Source organism: Delphinus delphis, chromosome 11 (genome assembly GCF_949987515.2).
Source record: "Delphinus delphis chromosome 11, mDelDel1.2, whole genome shotgun sequence".
NCBI lineage: Eukaryota > Metazoa > Chordata > Mammalia > Artiodactyla > Delphinidae > Delphinus > Delphinus delphis.
This window is the reverse complement of record NC_082693.1, coordinates 81,122,785-81,143,456: the sequence shown is the minus strand read 5'-3', so window position 1 is coordinate 81,143,456 and position 20,672 is coordinate 81,122,785. Positions and strand designations below refer to the sequence as shown.

Genomic DNA, 20,672 nt, shown 5'->3' with positions numbered 1-20,672 from the left:
ATGGCGCCGGCGGCGGCCGCGGCTACCTAAGCGGAATGCTCCCGGTCCTTGGCGGCAGCGGTGGCGGATGTGGCCTCGGCAGGGGGCTCAGGTCTGTCCTGGGCGTGAGTGCTCACGCGTCTCTCCTCCGGCCGGGTTAACCCAGACGAAGAGGAGACGGCCACGAAGAGAGGAGGCAGTGAGGAACGGAGAGAGAGCGCGGCGACCCCCGCTTCGGCACCATGGCTGGGCTCATCAAGAAACAGATCCTGAAGCACCTCTCCAGGTCAGTCAGAGCCTCGGGCGTGGGCGCTAGTCCGCTTCCGCCCTAGTTGGTTATCAGAGGCAACCTGCGGCTTCGGGGGCGGCGGGGACTGGCAGCCGAGCGGGAGGCGACCCTCGGGCTCCCCGCTCCAGTCCGGGCAGAGGTCGCTGCCCCGGATCTCCCGTCGCCTGCGGCGCCCAAGACTGGCCTCACGAGTCAGTCCTCTGACGGGTTCGCCCCCGGACGAGTTCGTCCCTGGATGGGTTCGCCCCTGGACGGGTTCTCTCTCCCGGCTTGCTCGCGGAGGAGCGTGTTGGGCTGCCGGGGGAGGCGGCGGACTGGGATCGTTGCCGACACGGCGTCTGGGGGCGTTTGGAGGACCCCTCTCGGGCGGTCCTGCGCGGAGGCTGCAGATGGTTTGTCACCCAGGTGCCCGGTGTCTGCTCGCCTCCATTCGGAGCTGAGTGGTTCCGTTAACCGAGGGCGTCTGGCGCAGTGTGGACTGTTAGGGCTGAGAATTGTTTTCTCACTGAAATGTTAACCTTGTTATTGTTCTGAATTCACTTTACCTCGCCGTTCCCAGTCTAATGCATTAGAGGGTGTGCCTGTTTGCACAGTTAGGATTTGTTTTAGGTAAATAATCAGAGTTACCAGCTTTGGCGAGTTCTTTCTGGAGTCGTTTTAGCCCCACATCATTCGTACAAAGCAGTTTTTTTTTGTTTGTTTTTTGCTTTATTTTAATCTAAGACCTATAAATTCAGGGAGCCAACATCTGTGATAATAAACCCGAGACTTGTCATTCTTTCCATTTCGTAACGTGGTTTTAGTCGGAATCATGACTCAGTAAAGCTGGCAGTTTGTTACTGCCCCTGACTTCTCCATATTTGTCTCAAGACACAGGCTAAATGTAGGATCTTGTTTGCAAGTTGTTAACAGCGAATTCAAACTGCTTAGTTATGACCCTTTTCTCTGTTATTTGTCTGTAAATTAATGATTAATTTTAACTGATTTTAGGAAAACACTTGGGTGTGATGATATACTTTCGTAATACAAACAATTCTTGATTTTCCAAATCGTTGTATACCACAGGTTATATATTAGGGAACAAAATAATTATTTCTGTGATTCAGCAAATATTTTTCTCACTTATAACATTGAATAAGATATATTTTTTTAAAGTAACAAATTATAGCAGCATTTATGAATCTACATTTCTTAACATTATCACTAATTGGAAAGTTTCTTTTAAAATTGTCCGTATAGTCCAATAATGAATTATCTCACTTTGGAAGGTTTTATCTTTATTATTATTTTTTATGATTTAAGTAAGATCTGACTTATCAGATGTCCTCCAGCCTTTCTCATACTCAGTTCCTACAAGAAAATTCAGACCTATAGAAAATGATTTGAATTTCTATTTTCTCACTCTCCCTAGGATGATAGTACTTAGCTAGTTCCATTCTAGATGCTTAGGAGAAAAGTTTGTTCTGTCAGTGAGTGCCTTAGGGCATTAGAGTTTAATTCTCTTGTAGAACTCCAGTTTGGAAGGACTCTTAAAAATTAGTTGTAAAGGTAATGGCTAACTTCACAAAATAGACACATTCAGAATTGAGCCTTGAGGATTACTTTTTTGTTTGTTTGTTTGTTTTATTGTTTAAACATCTTTATTGGAATATAATTGCTTTACAATGGTGTGTTGGTTTCTGCTGTATAACAAAGTGAATTAGCTATACGTATACGTATATCCCCATATCCCCTCCCTCTTGCGTCTCCCTCCCACCCTCCCTATCCCACCCCTCGAGGTGGTTACAAAGCACCGAGCTGATCTTCCTGTACTATGCAGCTGCTTCCCACTAGCTGTCTCTTCTACATCTGGTAGTGTATATATGTCAGTGCTACTCTCGAGGATTACTTTTTAATCTGTATGATTTTCAATAGCTGTGTTGTAAATAACAATGATTTTTTTGAGATGAGTTTTTGAAGCACTTGAGTTTTCAGTTATTTCACATTTCAAAACTTCCTTAAGTCAGATGAACTGAAGAGCATCAAATTCATATTCTTGGTTAAAATATTAATCTTACTGCTGTTGCTGTCATTTGTCATCTCCTAAGAAAAATACAATTATTTATAAACATAAAGGATGACAGTAGAAGAAACAAGGTGGATGTTGTGGTAAATTATAGTTACTCAAATAGGAATGAACTTTTGAAATTACCTGGGTCAAGCTTAATTTTACAGGTTATTCAGTAATGAAGATGTCACTATACTGATCTAATCATCTGGAACACAGTTTGATAGGAAATACTTAGAACATACTACCTTCCAATACCTTTCTTATGGCCAGTGAATGGAACTCATGGCACCTTCTTAACGGAGGCCTTACCTGACCATACTCTTCTCTGTAGCGCTCATTCTCATCAGTCATAATATATACTTATTTATTTGCAGTTCGTTTGTCTTCTCCACTGTATGTAAATTCCATGAGGATAGGGATTTTTGTTGTTGTTGTTTGTTTTTCGGAGTCTAGAATAATGTAGGCACTCAACGACTATTTTTTGAATGAATGCATGAATGACAACAATGAACTGACTCTCCCTCACATTGCTGTTTTTTTTAACTAAGGCAAGACTATAAGCCACCAATATTATTGCAGATATTGGGCATGACCTATTTTCCTGTGGTTTTAGGGAATAATGGGCAATTGAATCATTGAATAAATGTGGTGCCGGTGTCCTGGAAAGGAAGGGCTAGGAAAATGACCCTTTATATAAGGGGTTTTCCAGTAAGGAAGACTATCTAGGAAGCAACAGGAGAAAGAGAGTGCCAACCCTGAGCCTTGAGATTGAAGTATGGTGAAATTGTAAGGTTAAAACCAGGTTTACTTAGATACAGGGGCTTAAGAAACTGGTGTATTGGAAAAGTATGAAAGGGGAATTATTCTTAAGAAATTAACAAATGCTTTAAGCAAACGCTGAACTATTTGAGAAGTGTAAATCTATATACTTGTTCCCTGCCTAATTGTTTAGTTTGTATTCCAAGCATCTCTTTCATTGTTAATGAAAACAGTACTGAAGAGGGAGAGTTAGTGTGTGTGTGTGTGTGTTGGATATGGGGGTTGGAGTAGTTGCGTTTTAAGAGAAGTGAAACAGGAAAAGCCTTTGAAGGAGAATTTACCCTGATCTTTCATACCATCATCAGCATAAAATATGTTTTGGAGGCTTCTCTAGGAGAGTATTTTTTTCAGAAGGAAATGGAAACTTCTAAAGAAAAGTTAGAACAAGTGTAAGAAAAGAAATAAGAGCAGGAGCTACCTTTCAGCTCAAGGCCTCATTACCTGTTACTGTGGTATGTGTACATGCGTGCTCCAGCAAAGGCAGAGGGGGGGAATAGAAGCTTGAAGATGGGGTACATTTAAGCCAGGACCTGAAAAGTGGTGGGGAAGATTTAGATACAAATGCTCCCCACTATTCCTTTGGCTCAAGGCGTATTATGCTGGGCACAAGGTTTACTGGGGGTTTGGCAGGACAGACATACACCACACCTGGGTACAGTCTTTGTATAGTTTTAAGTAGTAGTTATCAAATATGGGTGTTTTTACCCCTCAGGGGACATTTGGCAATGTCTGGAGACATTTCTGATTCTCACAACTTGGCAGGGGTGGGGGTGGGGCGGTGACTAGTGGGTAGAGGCCAGGGACGCTGCTAAACATCCTACAGTACACAGCCCAGTCCCCCACAGAAAGAATTATTTGGCCTATGTGTCAATAGTTTTGAGGTTGAGAAGCTGGTTTAAAGTATACACATGTATGTCAGATTATTAAACTAGGATACTATGCCAGTTAAGATTATATTGTCTTCAGACAACAAAAACCTGTTCTGTTTAACTTAGGCTGAAAAAGGAAATGTAACAGAAGGCTCTTGGGGTGGGTTACAGAATCTGGAACTAGACAACTCCTAGGGCCTAATTGGAAGCGTGCTTGAACCTCAGCACTACTGACATTTGGACAAGACAATTGTTTGTTGTAAAGGGCTGCTCTGTGCATTGTAGGATGTTTAGCAGCATCTCTGGTCTCTACCCACTAGATGCCAATAGCACTCCCACAGTCTTGACAATGAAAAAATGTCTCCAGACGCTGCCAAATGTCCCCTGGAAGGCAAAATTGCTCCTGGTTGAGAACCACTGCTTTAGGGTGCTGCCCCATCTCTCATAACTCCCAATCTGATATCCTGTCAAGTTTCAGATTCCTGGGAGAGAAAATGTTTGGCCCAGTTCTGTTTATCTATGGATCAATTAACAATGGCAAAGGGTTATAGAGCAAAAATATGGTCATGGGGAGAACTATTTTGAGTCAGGCTTTGCTGCTCCATTTGGTGTCTTTAATAGGCACTGAACTTAATTAGATTTCAGAGGGCCTCATTTGCTATGTTAAGGAAATTGAAATTGAACTTCATCCCAGGAGGTGACTGCTAATAAAGAGTTCCTGACAAAAGAGGGACATGATCACTAAAGGTGCATGGTTATCAGTTTGGTTTGGAGTCCAGGGTTCAGGAGCAGTTGTCTGGGGTGGAAACATAGAGTCTCTAGAGGGGCTCTGATTAACTTAAGTAGAAAAGTAATGTAGAAGGATATCAGTGTACCACAGAGGTTATGGGAAGGTTAGAGAAACAGACTTGGGAAGGGCTTGGATACAGGTCAGCTCCAAGGATCTAGGTAAGAGAAACTACTTGACAGTCTCAACAGGACATGCTCCCTAAATAAAGGGGAAGGAACAAGTAGAAAGGGAGGGTGGCCTGAGAAGATTGTTAAATATTTGGAATATTTGTTAAGGAGATTAGGAAGGGTTGAGGGCTTGCATGATCTTGTGACTGAATGGCAAAGTGAAGTGAGTTTCCAGTGCTTCACAGTGTATTGATTGGGATGGCTTAGGCTGTATAAGGCTAGAAGGGGGGTGGGGCAGCTGATGATAGCCTGGGGAGAAAAGGAAAAAACCCTCAAAAGATTGGAAATTTTATCTACTAGAAGAGCAGTTGAGAAGAACAAATGAGAAAACTGGAAGGATTAGATGTTTTGTCTGAAAGTGTCATATATGTTAAAGTTTAAGATGTTAGGACGCGAGTTCGTGCTCCGGTCCCGGAAGATCCCACGTGCCGCGAAGCGGCTAGGCCCGTGAGCCATGGCCGCTGAGCCTGCGCTTCCGGAGACTGTGCTCCGCAACGGGAGAGGCCAGAACAGTGAGAGGCCCAGGTAATCCAAAAAAAAAAAAAAAGATTTTAGAGTAAGCCTAGTTTAGGGCAAGGTATCAGAAAAGGCCATGGAAGTGCATTGCTGAAGAGAAGTTAAGGTGCATGTAATTGGAGATGAATACCACTGGGTCCATAATTCTTCTTGTATCAGACATTCTTAAAAAGAAATACAACATAGATTATTTAGACTGTTGGAAATTACTTTCTCAGGACTTCCCTGGTGGCGCAGTGGTTAAGAATCCGCCTGCCAATGCAGGGCACACGGGTCCGATCCCGGTCCGGCAACTAAGCCCGTGCGCCACAACTACTGAGATGGTGCCCTAGAGCCGGTGAGCCACAGCTACTGAGCCCACCTGCTGCAAGTACTGAAGCCCACGCGCCTAGAGCCCGTGCTCCTCAACAAGAGAAGCTACCGCAATGAGAAGCCTGCGCACCGCAATGAAGAGTAGCCCCCACTCGCCGCAACTAGAGAAAGCCCGTGCGCAGCAACGAAGACCCACTGCAGCCATAAATAAATAAATAAAATAAATATTTTTAAGATAAAAAGCTTTTAAAAAAAGAAATTATTTTCTCAAATTATAATTTCATATAATTATTGACAGGCAAATTATTTACATTTTTCACTTTAAAGTTCAATAAATAATTTTTGAGAGTTTATATGTACCAGGTTATTGAGAACTGGGCATTAGAGATACATGGTCTCAACTCTTGGAAAATTTCAGTGATTCCTATTCTGGCATAAGAAGCATGAATAGGATCACTAAATGTAACCTATTTCTAGAACTGTACTGCCATATCAAATTTGTGAGATTTGGTTTACTTGGATGAGGCAACTGGGAGAAGAGTGAGTTAAATATTACCTTTTAGGATTATAAATAAATTTACTTTTATAATTTTGGGGATTTTTTGAAGTAATGTTTGGTTACTTAAATTGTATTGTTTTAAAAATAATCTCCAATAATGCTGATTTACTCCAATAATCCTGTATATACTAGTTGTTTATTTAGCAAATGTTTACTGAGTGCTACTTTGTACCAGGTACTGGTCCATAGTGCTGGGCAAAAATCCCTGCCCTCGATGGAGTTTACATTTTAATCAGAGAAGGCTGAGAGTAATTAAATGAATAAGTGAAGTACATTATATCAATTTGTGGTAAGTGCTGTTGAAAAAAATAACACAGAAAGGGGATAGGAAGTGCAAGGAGGCGGGGACAGAGTTTGCAATTTTAAATCTAGTGTTGGAGAAGGCTTAATTGAGAAGATGTTATTTGAGAAGAGACCTGAAAGTGGGGGTGGGAACAAATGCAAAGATCCAGAAGTGAAAGCTTACTTGTCATTTTTTGGCAAATATATCGAGGCCGCCGATATAGGTGAAGTGAGGTGAGTGGAGGAAGATGAGATCAAAGAGAAAACAAGGGCCAGATCTTGTGGGACCTTGTAGTGACTTTGGCTTTTACCCTGAGTGAGATTGGAAGCCACTGGAAGGCTTTGAGCCATTGATCACTGCAGCCAAGTGGGAAATAAATAATAGGAGGGCAAGGGCAGAAGAAGAGCCCGATGAAAAGTGATAACTATCCCGATGAGAAAAATATTGGCTTGGAGCTAGGTGGATGCAGTAGAGTTGTTGGGATACATAGGTTCTAGAAGTGTTTTGAAGGCAGAGCCTCAGGATTTGCTGATAAGATGTGCATTGAGAAAGAGAACAGTTATGGATGACTTTGACATAAGCAACTGACAAGATGGAGTTGCTGTTAATTAAGCTGGAGAAGATATGGAGGAGGAGCAGGCTTTTGGAAGAAGATCGGGAGTTTGGCTCTGGATACATTAATTTGGATGCCTATTAAGTATCTTACTGGAGATCCCTTTTATTTGTAAGCTAATTTAGACTGCATCTCTTATAGTCGGGCAACAACAATGTCAGTGTTTTTTGTGTGTGGTTATCCTTTGGCTAATGCAATGGATAATTACAGAAAAGTGAATTGTGAGTTGAATTTTAGGGGGTGGATTTTTCCTTTTTTCTATTACGTACACTATGTAGAAGCATCTGAAATTGAGCAAGGTGCCCATTTCTTTCACATTAATTTACAACTATAACCAAGATATTGGTTCTTGGAAAAGTTACTTTTAGGAGATTGATTTGAAAACTTCAGGTGAAATGGAGATTGGATGCTTGGTCCATTGGATGTTGTAATATTATAATCCTATCAGAAGGTATTTGTTCCTGTCTCCTAGAAGGAGGTTATTAAAACATTGAGGTTTTTGACTTTCCCAAGGTTTAACAGGTAGTGTTGAGTGGTTAAGTCACTGATCCAGCACCCTTATAATTTGATTATTCTATACTACCTGTTCAGGCTGTTGTTCCCACCTAACAGTTTGCTTTTCTTTTAGTTTTTGGCATTTCCCTTATTACTCTTTTATGGTGTTTTATCATCCTCCTGCAATATCCCTTAGGAGATTCTTTTATTACTTGGGAATACTTTGACTTTGCAGTCCTTTGAAGCTTGGGAAACATAGTCTTTTGACTCAGCAATTCTTTAAAGTTGGGGAAGGACAATTTCTCCATTTATTTCTTTTTACTTGCATAATTTTTTTGCTATATCACTTTTTTGCAATATTGCACTTTGCCTTAATACTGCAGTTTCCAGTCTAAACGTTTCCTTAGTAAGTTGATCTCTTATCAGTTTATATGTTTTAAAGTCTGCATATTATGTTACTTAGGATGAGTAATTTAATATTTATTAAATATTGGTATTTACAAGTTGGTATTAGCTCACATTGAACATAAGTTACAAGTGAAAGGCTTTATGACTGTTTCCACAAGTGAAATATAAGTAGTTATCATATCAAGACCAAGTTATTAAAACAAAATTAAGAGCTGAGCAAATTTGACTCAGGATATGGTAATTTATTGTTTGTTTGGGTTTTTTTTTCAGGCATTAGACTTACTATTGATCTGTCTCATAATTCACTGACTTATTTCGAGACTTCTCCCAGCCAAAGAGAATGTTGTGTGTAAATTTTGAATCTCTATATTAGTCTATCCTTTAAGACTTCATTTTAGCTATATGTATAATGTACTCTTTTTCTACCCAAAAATACCGTTAAGAGAGGAATCTCTGGCTCCTTTTTGCCACTGCTATCATAGCATCGTGTTGTTTTCCTCTACTGTTGTCTATTTATTAAAACAAAAGCTTCATGTTTATTAGTTCCATAGACTGTCATCTCTTTAAGGGTAGAATAACCCTGATAGGCTTTGAATTCTGAGTGCAGTAACTATGCTTATGTTATTCACCATTGTATCTTTAGCATCTGCCACAGTACTGTGGTACATAGTAGTTGTTTAGAAACATGAAAAGTTGATTTATATCCAAAAAGTTTAAATTAAAACTTTTTTTTAATACTTTAGTTCTCCAATTTACTTTTGAGTATATAGATGTAGTTTATTGCTGGATCTCTTGGTTTTGTGGGTTATTTTTCATAGGTAACTTTACTCTTTAGTATTCTCTATGAAATGAAATGAGGATTATAGTTTTAACTGGGCCTTACGGCAGTTAAAATTTTGACAATTTGTATTTATAGGTTGCTTGTCTTTTAGAGTGCTTGTGCTAATTGGTTTCATTTAATGTTGAATTGTACAGTTCAGTCTTTGTATAACTTTTGTACAATATAGCTATCTCATTTTTGTTAAATATTATTTTTAATATAAAAATTTTAAAATACTGATTTAATAGAGTAGTAGTGCTACCAGTGGTAGAGAGAATGAAGAAAATCATAAATGATTAATTTATCTTAGAATTTAAGCAGCATTTGCCTTTAGTTAATCCAGTGTGAAATACAACTGTATTTTCTTTAAAGTGCATCAGAGCTAAATATTTTTATCATATCATTCCTTTCCTCTTCCTTCCCTTAAACTTGCTCCCTTCTGTGTCCCCTGTGTACCCATTCCCTGCAGCGATCCCTGCTGGCTGTGGTGGAGATTGGTGTGCTGTGAATTTCATAATCACCCAAATGAGTACCAGAGGAGTCTAAGAAACCCTGGCAACTGACTACTTGCTTTCACCACGAGTAGGGACCTTTTGTCTGAATTTCCTGCCCTCAGGTAATTCTTCTATTCCCCATTTTTTTTTTCTTTCTGTAGATGCAAGCACTTACTATGCCCCACATAAAGATACTTTGAGAATATTTTCTGATTCTTCTTCTTTTTGTCAGGCACCGACTTCATGTTTGTTTGGTTTTTTTTTTCTTTTTTTTCTTTTTTACCATGTAGCTACAGGCTCATGCAATTCTCTTAGAATGTCTTCTAGTATATAAGGTTTGGCAATGCACTTAAAGCTATAACCAGTTCTTTCTGATGTTGCATGAGTGAGTTTTAAAACTTATAGTCAGCTATTTGAAAATAGTAATTAGCATTATCTACTCTTTAATGGGTTAGGCATCATAGTCTAATTTAATTAATGAAGTATGAAGGCTCTTTTGATAATGAGGATGTTTTGATCAATTCACTGAAGGACTTAAAGAGTTTATTTTGTGTACTTAATGTTAAGTATAATATTTTTTTAATTAATTAATTAATTAATTTTTGGCTGTGTTGGGTCTTCATTGCTGCACACGGGCTTTCTCTAGTTGCGGCGAGTGGGGGCTACTCTTCGTTGTGGTGCCCTGGCTTCTTTTTGTGGTGGCTTCTCTTGTTGCCAAGCACAGCTCTAGGCGCTCAGGCTTCAGTAGTTGTGGCACGCGGGCTCAGTAGTTGTGGCTCGGGGGCTCTAGAGGGCAAGCTCAGTAGTTGTGGCGCACGGGCTTAGTTGCTCCCTGGCATGTGGGATCTTCCCGGACCAGGGCTCGAACCCGTTTCCCCTGCATTGGCAGACGGATTCTTAACCACTGCGCCACCAGGGAAGCCCTATGCGCTCTCTTTTTTTTCTATTATTACATTTTTTATTGAAAAAAAATTCACGTAACATAAAATTCACCATTTAACCATTTAAGGTGTTTCTTTAGTAAATTCATGATGTGATGCAACCTTCATTCCTAATTCTAAACCAGCACTGACTTTTCAGGTTATTGCTCCTGAACGGGTGTGGTGCTCCTGACACCTAATGGGCAGGGGCCAGAAATGCTGCTAAAGTCCCAGAAGAGAGAATTAATTTTCTGTCTCTTAAGTGTTGAGGCTGAGAGACCCCACTCTACACCATTAGAGCACCACATCAAATCCAAGGAAATAAACAGTCAGTCGTGTCATCCCTACTGGTCTCAAGAATGTCTTTACAGCATTTTTATTTCAGTTCAGGAGGCAAGGTTCACATGTTTGGTTGTTAGGTCTTTTTAGTGTCTTTTAATATAGAGGAGTATTCTCTGCCCCACACTCAGACTTTCTGTCTGATTACTTTTTGTAAGCGTTCAGGCCAGTTTTGGCACTGCATTCTCTTTCCATATTTTATTATTACCTTTATTTATTGAAGTGTAGTTGATTTACAGGGTTGTTCCAATCTCTGCTGTACAGCAGAATGACTGTTTTACACATATAGACATTCTTTTTTTTAATTTTTAAATTTAATTTTATTTATTTTTTGTACATCAGGTTCTTATTAGTTATCTATTTTACACACATCAGTGTATACATGTCAATCCCAATCTCCCAATTCATCTCAACCCCCCCACCTGCCACCCCGCCTCTTTCCCCCCTTGGTGTCCATACGTTTGTTCTCTACATCTGTGTCTCAATTTCTGCCCGGCAAACCGGTTCATCTGTACCATTTTTCTAGATTCCACATATATGCGTTAATATACGATATTTGTTTTCCCCTTTCTGACTTACTTCACATTGTATGACAGTCTCTGAATCCATCCACTTCTCTACAAATGACCCAATTTCATTCCTTTTTATGGCTGAGTAATATTCCATTACATATTCCATATGTACCATATCTTCTTTATCCATTTGCCTGTCATTGGGCATTTAGGTTGCTTCCATGACCTGGCTATTGTAAATAGAGCTGCAATGAACATTGTGGCACATGGCTCTTTTAAATTATGGTTTTCTCAGGGTATATGCCCAGTAGTGGGATTGCTGGGTGGTATGGTAGTTCTATTTTTAGTTTTCTAAGGAACCTCCATACTGTTCTCCATAGTGGCTGTATCAATTTACATTCCCACCAACAGTGCAAGAGGGTTCCCTTTTCTCCACACCCTCTCCAGCATTTATTGTTTGTAGATTTTCTGATGATGCCCATTCTAACTGGTGTGAGGTGATACCTCATTGTAGTTTTGATTTGCATTTCTCTAATGATTAGTGATGTTGAGCATCCTTTCATGTGTTTGTTGGCAATCTGTATATCTTCTTTGGAGAAATGTCTATTTAGGTCTTCTGCCCATTTTTGGATTGGGTTGTTTGTTTTTTTAATATTGAGTTGCATGAGCTCTTTATATATTTTGGAGATTAATCCTTTGTCAGTTGCCTCGTTAGCAAATATTTTCTCCCATTCTGAGGGTTGTCTTTTGTCTTGTTTGTAGTTTCCTTTGCTTTGCAAAAGCTTTTAAGTTTCATTAGGACCCATTTGTTTATTTTTGTTTTTATTTCCATTACTCTAGGAGGTAGATAAAAACAAATCTTGCTGTGTTTTATGTCAAAGAGTGTTCTTCCTATGTTTTCCACTAAGAGTTTTATAGTGTCCGGTCTTACATTTAGGTCTCTAATCCATTTTGAGTTTATTTTTGAGTATGGTGTTAGGGAGTGTTCTAATTTCATTCTTTTACATGTAGCTGTCCAGTTTTCCCAGCACCACTTATTGAAGAGGCTGTCTTTTCTCCATTGTATACCCTTGCCTCCTTTGTCATAGATTAGTTGACCATAGGTGCGTGGGTTTATCTCTTTCTGTCCTGTTCCATTGTTCTATATTTCTGTTTTTGTGCCAGTACCATACTGTCTTGATTACTGTAGCTTGTAGTATAGTCTGAAGTCCAGGAGCCTGACTCCTCGAGCTCCATTTTACTTTCTCAAGATTGCTTTGGCTATTCAGGGTCTTTTGTGTTTCCATACAAATTGTGACTTTTTTGTTCTAGTTCTGTGAAAAATGTCATTGGTAGTTTCTTAGGGCTTGCATTGAATCTATACATTGCTTTGGGTAGTATAGTCATTTTCACAATATTGATTCTTCCAATCCAAGAACATGGTATATCTCTCCATCTGGTGGTATCATCTTTAATTTCTTTCATCAGTGTCTTATAGTTGTCTGCATACAGGTCTTTTGTCTCCCTATGAAGGTTTATTCCTAGGTATTTTATTCTTTTTGTTGCAATGGTAAATGGGAGTGTTTCCTTAATTTCTCTTTCAGATTTTTCATCATTAGTGTATAGGAATGCAAGAGGTTTCTGTGCATTAATTTTGTATCCTGCAACTTCACCAAATTCATTGATTAGCTCTAGTAGTTTCTTGGTGGCATCTTTAGGATTCTCTATGTATGGTATCATGTCGTATGCAAACAGTGACAGTTTTACTTCTTCTTTTCCAATTTGTATTCCTTTTGTTTCTTTTTCTTCTCTGATTGCTGTGGCTAGGACTTCCAAAACTATGTTGAATAATAGTGGTGAGAGTGGACATCCTTGTCTTGTTCTTGATCTTAGAGGAAATGTTTTCAGTTTTTCACCATTCAGAATGATGTTGGCTGTGGGTTTATTGTATACGGCCTTTATTATGTTGAGGTAGTTTCCCTCTATGCCCACTTCCTGGAGAGTTTTTATCATAAATGGGTGTTGAATTTTGTCAAAAGCTTTTTCAGCGTCTATTGAGATGATCATATGGTTTTTCTTCTTCAATTTGTTAATATGGTGTATCACATTGATTGATTTGTGTATATTGAAGAATCCTTGCATCGCTGGGATAAATCTCACTTGATCATGGTGTATCTTCCTTTCTGTGTGTGTGTGTGTGTTACGCGGGCCTCTCACTGTTGTGGCCTCTCCCGTTGCGGAGCACAGCCTCCAGACGCGCAGGTTCAGCGGCCATGGCTCACGGGCCCAGCCGCTCTGTGGCATGTGGGATCTTCCTGGACCGGGGCACGAGCCCGCCTCCCCTGCATCGGCAGGCAAACTTTCAACCCTTGCGCCACCAGGGAAGCCCGGTGTATGTTCCTTTTAATGTGTTGTTGGATTCTGTTTGCTAGTATTTTGTTGATGATTTTTACATCTATATTCATCAGTGATATTGGTCTGTAATTTTCTCTTTTGGTAATATCTTTGTCTGGTTTTGGTTTCAGGGTGATGGTGGCCTCATAGAATGAGTTTCGGAGTGTTCCTTACTCTGCAATTTTTTTGGAAGTGTTTGAGAGGGATGGGTGTTAACTCTTCTCTAAATGTTTGTTAGAATTCACCTGTGAAGCCATCTGGTCCTGACGTTTGTTTGTTGGAAGATTTTTAATCACAGTTCCAAATTCATTACTTGTGATTGGTCTGTTCATATTTTCTATTTCTTCCTGGTTCAGTCTTGGAAGGTTATACCTTTCTAAGAATTTGTCCATTTCTTCTAGGTTGTCCATTTTATTGGCATAGAGTTGCTTGTAGTAGTCTCTTAGGATGCTTTGTATTTCTGCAGTGTCTGTTGTAACTTCTCCTTTTTCATTTCTAATTTTATTGATTTAAGTCCTCTCCCTCTTTTTCTTGATGAGTCTGGCTAATGGCTTATCAATTTTGTTTATCTTCTCAAAGAACCAGGTTTTAGTTTTATTGATCTTTGCTACTGTTTTCTTTGTTTCTATTTCATTTGTTTCTGCTCTGATCTTTATGATTTCTTTCCTTTTACTAACTTTGGGTTTTGTTTGTTCTTCTTTCTCTAGTTCCTGTAGGGATAAGGTTAGATTGTTTATTTGAGATTTTTCTTGTTTCTTGAGGTAGGCTTGTATAGCTATAAATTTCCCTCTTAGAACTGCTTTCACTGCATCACATAGGTTTTGGATTGTCGTGTTTTCACTGTAATTTGTCTCTAGGTATTTTTTGATTTCCTCTTTGATTTTTTCAGTGATCTCTTGGTTTTTTAGTAACGTATTCTTTAACCTCCATGTGTTTGTGTTTTTTACGTTTTTTTCCCTGTAATTCATTTCTAATCTCATAGTGTTGTGATGGAAAAGATGCTTGATATGATTTCAATTTTCTTAAATTTACCAAGGCTTGATATGTGACCCAAGATGTGATCTGTCCTGGGGCATGTTCTGTGTGCACTTGAGAAGAATGTGTAATCTGTTTTGGGATGGAATGTCTTATAAATATCAATCAATTAAATCTATCTGGTGTATTGTGTCATTGAAAGCTTGTGTTTCCTTATTAAGTTTCATTTTGGATGATCTGTCCATTGGTATAAGTGAGGTGTTAAAGTCCCCCAGTATTATTGTGTTACTGTCGATTCCCTCTTTTATAATTATTAGCAGTTGCCTTATGTTTTTAGGTGCTCCTATGTTGGGTGCATATATATTTATAATTGTTATAACTTCTTCTTGGATTGATCCCTTGATCATTATGTAGTGTCCTCCTTGTCTCTTGTAACACTCTTTATTTTAAAGTCTATTTTATCTAATATGAATATTGCTACTCCAGCTTTCTTTTGATTTCCAATTGCATGGAATATTTTTCCATTGCCTCACTTTCAGTCTGTATGTGTCCCTAGGTCTGAAGTGGGTCTCTTGTAGACAGCATATACATGGGTCTTGTTTTTGTATCCATTCAGCGAGCCTGTGTCTTTTGGTTGGAGCATTTAATCCATTCACGTTTAAGGTAATTATCGATATGTATGTTCCTATTACCATTTTCTTAATTGTTATGGGTTTGTTTTTCTAGGCCCTTTTCTTCTCTTATGTTTCCCACTTAGAGAAGTTCCTTTAGCATTTGTTGTAGAGCTGGTTTGGTGGTGCTGAATTCTCTTAGTTTTTGCTTGTCTGTAACGCTTTTGATTTCTCCATCGAATCTGAATGAGATCCTTGCTGGATAGAGTAACCTTGATTTTAGATTCTTCCCTTTCATCACTTTAAATATATCTTGCCTCCCTTCTGGCTTGTAGAGTTTCTGCTGAGAAATCAGCTGTTAACCTTATGGGAATTCCTTTGTGTGTTATTTTTCATTTTTCCCTTGTTGCTTTCAGTAATTTTTCTTTGTCTTCAATTTTTGTCAATTTGATTACTATGTGTCTTAGCATGTTTCTCCCTGGGTTTATCCTGCCTGGGACTCTGCACTTCCTGGACTTGGGTGGCTATTTCCTTTCCCATGTTAGGGAAGTTTTTGACTATAATCTCTTCAGATATTTTCTCGGTCCTTTCTCTCTCTCTTCTCCTTCTGGGACCCCTTTAATGCGAATGTTGTTGCGTTTAATGCTGTCCCAGAGGTCTCTTAGGCTGTCTTCATTTCTTTTCATTCTTTTTTCTTTATTGTGTTCTGCAGCAGTGAATTCTACCATTCTGTCTTCCAGGTCACTTATCCGTTCTTCTGCCTCAGTTATTCTGCTATTGATTCCTTCTAGTGTAGTTTTCATTTCAGTTATTGTGTTGTTCATCTCTATTCTTTAATTTTCCTAGGTCTTTGTTAAACATTTCTTGCATTTTCTTGATCTTTGCCTCCATTCTTTTTCTGAGGTCCTGGATGGTCTTCACTCTCGTTATTCTGAAATGTTTTTCTGGAAGTTTGCCTATCTCCACTTCATTTAGTTGTTTTTCTGGGGTTTTATCTTGTTCCTTCATCTGGTACCAAGTTCTCTCCCTTTTCATTTTCTATCTTTCTGTGAATGTGGTTTTACTTCCACAGGCTGCAGAATTGTAGTTCTTCTTTCTGCTGTCTGCCCTCTGGTGGATGAGGCTACCTAAGTGACTTGTGCAAGCTTCCTGATGGTAGGGACCCGTGGTGGGCAGAGCTGGGTGTTGCTCTGGTGGGCAGAGCTCAGTAAAACTTTAATCCGGTTGTCTGCTGATGGGTGGGGTTGGTTCCCTCCCTGTTGGTTGGTTGGCGTGAGGTGACCCAGCACTGGAGCCTTCCTGGCTCTTTGGAGTCTCTGTTTCCCCCAGTCCTGTCAAAGTCCTGCAATCAAATCCTGCTAGCCTTCAAAGTCTGATCTCTAGGTATTCCTGCCCCTGTTGGTGGACCCCCAGGTTGGGAAGTCTGACATGGGGCTCAGAACCTTCAGTCCAGTGGGTGGACTTCTGTGGCATAAGTGTTCTCCAGTTTGTGAGTCACCCACTCAGCAATTATGGGATTTGATTTTATTGTGATTGTGCCCCTCCTACCGTTGCGGCTTCTCCTTTGTTTTTGAATGTGGGGTATCTTTTTTGGTGAGTTCCAGTGTCTTCCTGTCGATGATTGTTCGGCAGTCAGTTATGATTCCAGTGCTTTCACACGAGGGAGTGCTATGCATTCTCTCTTATTGCTAAGTATATTCCATTGTGTATGTTCCACAACTTCTTTATCCATTTAACTGTTGATGGTCATTTGGGTTGTTTCTAGTTTGGGGCTGTTACAAATAAAGCTGCTATGAACATTCATGTATAAGTCTTTGTGAGGACACATGCTTTTCATTTCTCTTCAATAAATATGTAGGAGTAGAATGGTTGAGTTATATGTGGGTGCATATATAACTTTTTTTCTATTTTTTTTTTTTGGCTGCACCACTCAGCTTGCAGGATCTTAGTTCCCTGACCCAGGATTGAACCCGTGCCCTGGCAGTGAAAGTGCCAAGTCCACTGGACTGCCAGAGAATTCCTGACATGTATAAATTAAAAAAAATTTTTTGGCCACACCTCGTGGCTTGTGGGATCTTAGTTCCCAGACCAGGGATTGAAACCCAGCCCTCAGCAGTGAGAGCATGGAGTCCTAACCACTGGACTTCCAGGGAATTCTCTGCAACATATATAACTTTTTTAAGAAGCTGCTTTACAGCTTTCCAAAGTGGTTCTGGGGTGTATGTTTCATATTCTCACCAGCAAGCATATGAGAGTTCCACTTGCTCCGTATCTTCACCAACGCTCAGTATAGTCAGTCTTTTTAATTTTACCTGTTTTAGTGGGTAAGTAGTGGTATCTGACTGTGTTTTTTTATTTTTCTTTTTGCGGTATGCGGGCCTCCCGCTGCTGCGGCCTCTCCCGTTGCAGAGCACAGGCTCCGGACGCACAGGCTCAGCGGCCATGGCTCACGGGCCCAGCTGCTCCGCGGCACACGGGACCCTCCCGGACTGGGGCACGAACCCATGCCCCCTGCATCGGCAGGCGGACCGCCAACCACTGCGCCACCAGGGAAGCCGCTGACTGTGGTTTTTAATTTGCAGTTTCCTATTGACTGGTGATGTTGTGAATCTTTCAGTGTGCTTATCCACCACCCATATGCCCTCTTTGGTTTGAGGGTCTGTTTAAATTTTTTGCGTATTTTATTAATGGGATGTCTTATTTTTGAGTTGTAAGAGTTCTTTATATATTGTAGATACAAGTCCTTTTCCAGACATATGTTTTGTAAATATTTTCTGCCAGTCTGTGGCTTGTTCTTTAGAAAGTGTCTTTTAAAATTTTTTTTAATATTTATTTATTTATTTATTTATTTATGTCTGCGACGGGTCTTAGTTGAAGCATGCAGGAGATTTTGTTGTGGCATGTGGGCTCTTCATTGCAGCACACGGGCCTCTCTCTAGTTGTGGTTCATGGGCTCAGTAGTCATGGTGTGCAGGCTCTGTGGTTGTGGCGCGCAGGCTTAGTTGCCCCATGGCATGTGGGATATTACTTCCCCTACCAGGGATTGAATCTGTGTCCCCTGCACTGGAAGGCAGATTGTTAACCACTGGACCACCAGGGAAGTCCCAGAAACAGTGTCTTTTGATGCACAGAGTTTTTAATTTTGATAAAGTGTAACATTGATTTTTTTCTGTTTTGATTTGTGAATTTTTTGTTGTGCTATAGAAATCTTTGCCAAGCTCAAAGTCACCAAGATTTTCTCCTGTATTTTCTTACTGAAGTTTTGTAGTTTCTGTTCTTAGGTTTTAGTCTGTGATCCATTTAGAGTTAATTTGTTATTTGTGATGTGAGGTAAGTGTCAAGGTTCTTTTTTTTTTCTCTTTGCATATGGCTATACAATTGCTGTAACACAATTTATTGAAAATATCATCTTTTTCTCATTGAATTGATTTTGCACCTTTGTTGAAAATCAGCTAACTATAAACTTGGGTCTATTTCAGGACTCTCTTTTGTTCCATTGATTATTTGCCTATCTTTACACCAATATCAGACTGTTGATTACTGTAGCTTTTAAGTAAGTCTTGAAATTGGTGGTACAGGCCTCCAACTCGATTAATCTTTGTCAGAGTTATTTTGACATTCCAGGTCTTTTGCATTTTCATATAAATTTTAGAATCAGCCTGTCGTTCCTACCAAAAAGCCTGCTAGATATTTGCTTGGGAACTATAAATCTATTTGGGGAGAATTGACATCTTAATAATACTGTCTTCTGTCTATTACATGTTTTATTTCTCCATTTTATTTTGTCTTGTTTAATTTCTCTCAGCAATATTTTGTAGTTTTCAGTATGTCTTATACACCCTTTGTCAGATTTATCCCTAAAAATTTCAAACTTGTTATACTAATGTAAACAGTACTTGAAAATTTTCAATTTCTGATTGTTTGTTGCTAGTATATAGAAACACAATCAGCACTTTTATTGCAGTAACTTTTTATTGAGGTAAACCTTCCATATGCAGCTCAATGATTTTTAAATAAGATTTTTATTTTAGAATACTTTTAGATTTGTAGAAAAGTTGTAAAGATAGTACAGAGAGTTTTCATACATCCCATATTCCATCTCCTGTATTATTAACATCTTACATTAGTATGGTACATTTATTGCAATTAGTGAATCAATATTTATAAATTATTATTTACTATACCACATATTTTATTCAAATTTCCTTAGCTTTTTACCTAATGTCCTTTTTCTGTTCCAGGAACCCATTGTGAATACCACATTATATATAGTCATCATTTCTTTTTAGGCTCCTCCTAGCTGTGACAGTTTCTCAGACTTTCCTTGTGTTTGATGACCTTGAGAGTTTTGAGTAGTATTGGTCAGATATTTTGTTCAGTGTCTCTCAAACAGGATTTGTATAATCTTTTTCTCTTAATTTGAATAGGTTATGGGTTTTTGGCAAGAAGACCCCAAAGGTAAAGTGGCATTTTTATTGTCATATCAAGGGTACATATTATCAGCATATTTTATCATTATTATTTTTATTCCAGTTTTATTGAGATATAATTGTGCTGTATAAGCACTGTATAAGTTTAAGGTGTATAGAATAATAATTTGACTTACATACATCATGAAATGGTTACCACAATAGTGGTAATAGTGGACATCCATTATATTATATGCATATAAAATGAAAGAAATGAAAAAAATATTTTTTCTTTGTGATGAGAACTCTTAGGATTTACTCTCTTATCACCTTTCATATATAACATACAACAGTGTTAATTATATTTATCATGTTGTAAATTGCATTCATAGTGTTATTTATCTTATAAATGGAGGTTTGTACCTTTTGACTGCGTTCATCCAATTCCCCCTCCCTCCACCCTCTGGTAACCACAAATCTGGTCTCTTTTCTGTGAGTTTGTTTGTTTTTGAAGTATAATTGACCTACAGCACTATGTTAGTTCCTGTTACACAACATAATGATTCAATATTTTTATATATTTCAAAATGATCACCACAATAAGTCTAGTTAACCATCTGTCCCCATGCAATATTACATAATTATTGACTATATTCCCCACACTGTATATTTCATACCCATGACTCATTTATTTTGCAAATGGAAGTTTGTACCGCTTAATCTCCCTCACCTATTTTTCTTCTTCCTTACCCCTCTCCCCTCTGGCAACCACCTGTTTATTCTCAGTATCTGTCTTACGGCTGAGTAATTTTCCATTGATGAGCAGGTAGGTTGCTTCCATATCTTGGCTATTGTAAATAACGCTGCAATGAACATGGGGTGCATGTATCTTTTATAATTAGTGTTTCAGTTTTCTTTGGGTAAATACCCAGGAGTGGAATTGCTGGATTGTATGGTAGTTCTGTTTTTAATTTTTTTGAGGAGCCTCCCTACTGTTTTCCATTGCAGCTGCACCCATATACATTCCCACCAGCAGTGCATGGGGGTTCCCTTTTCTACACATCCTTTCT

General features: G+C 39.1%; 1 protein-coding gene across 1 annotated transcript in view; it reads left to right on the top strand.

The window, feature by feature from the left end:
• Positions 1–20,672, top strand: part of BLTP3B (bridge-like lipid transfer protein family member 3B) — a 105,718-nt gene continuing 85,046 nt past the window's right edge. Inside the window, 1 exon segment of the mRNA XM_060025449.1 lies at positions 1–265. Coding sequence (XP_059881432.1) covers positions 222–265 — 44 coding nt within the window. The 5' untranslated portion in view covers positions 1–221.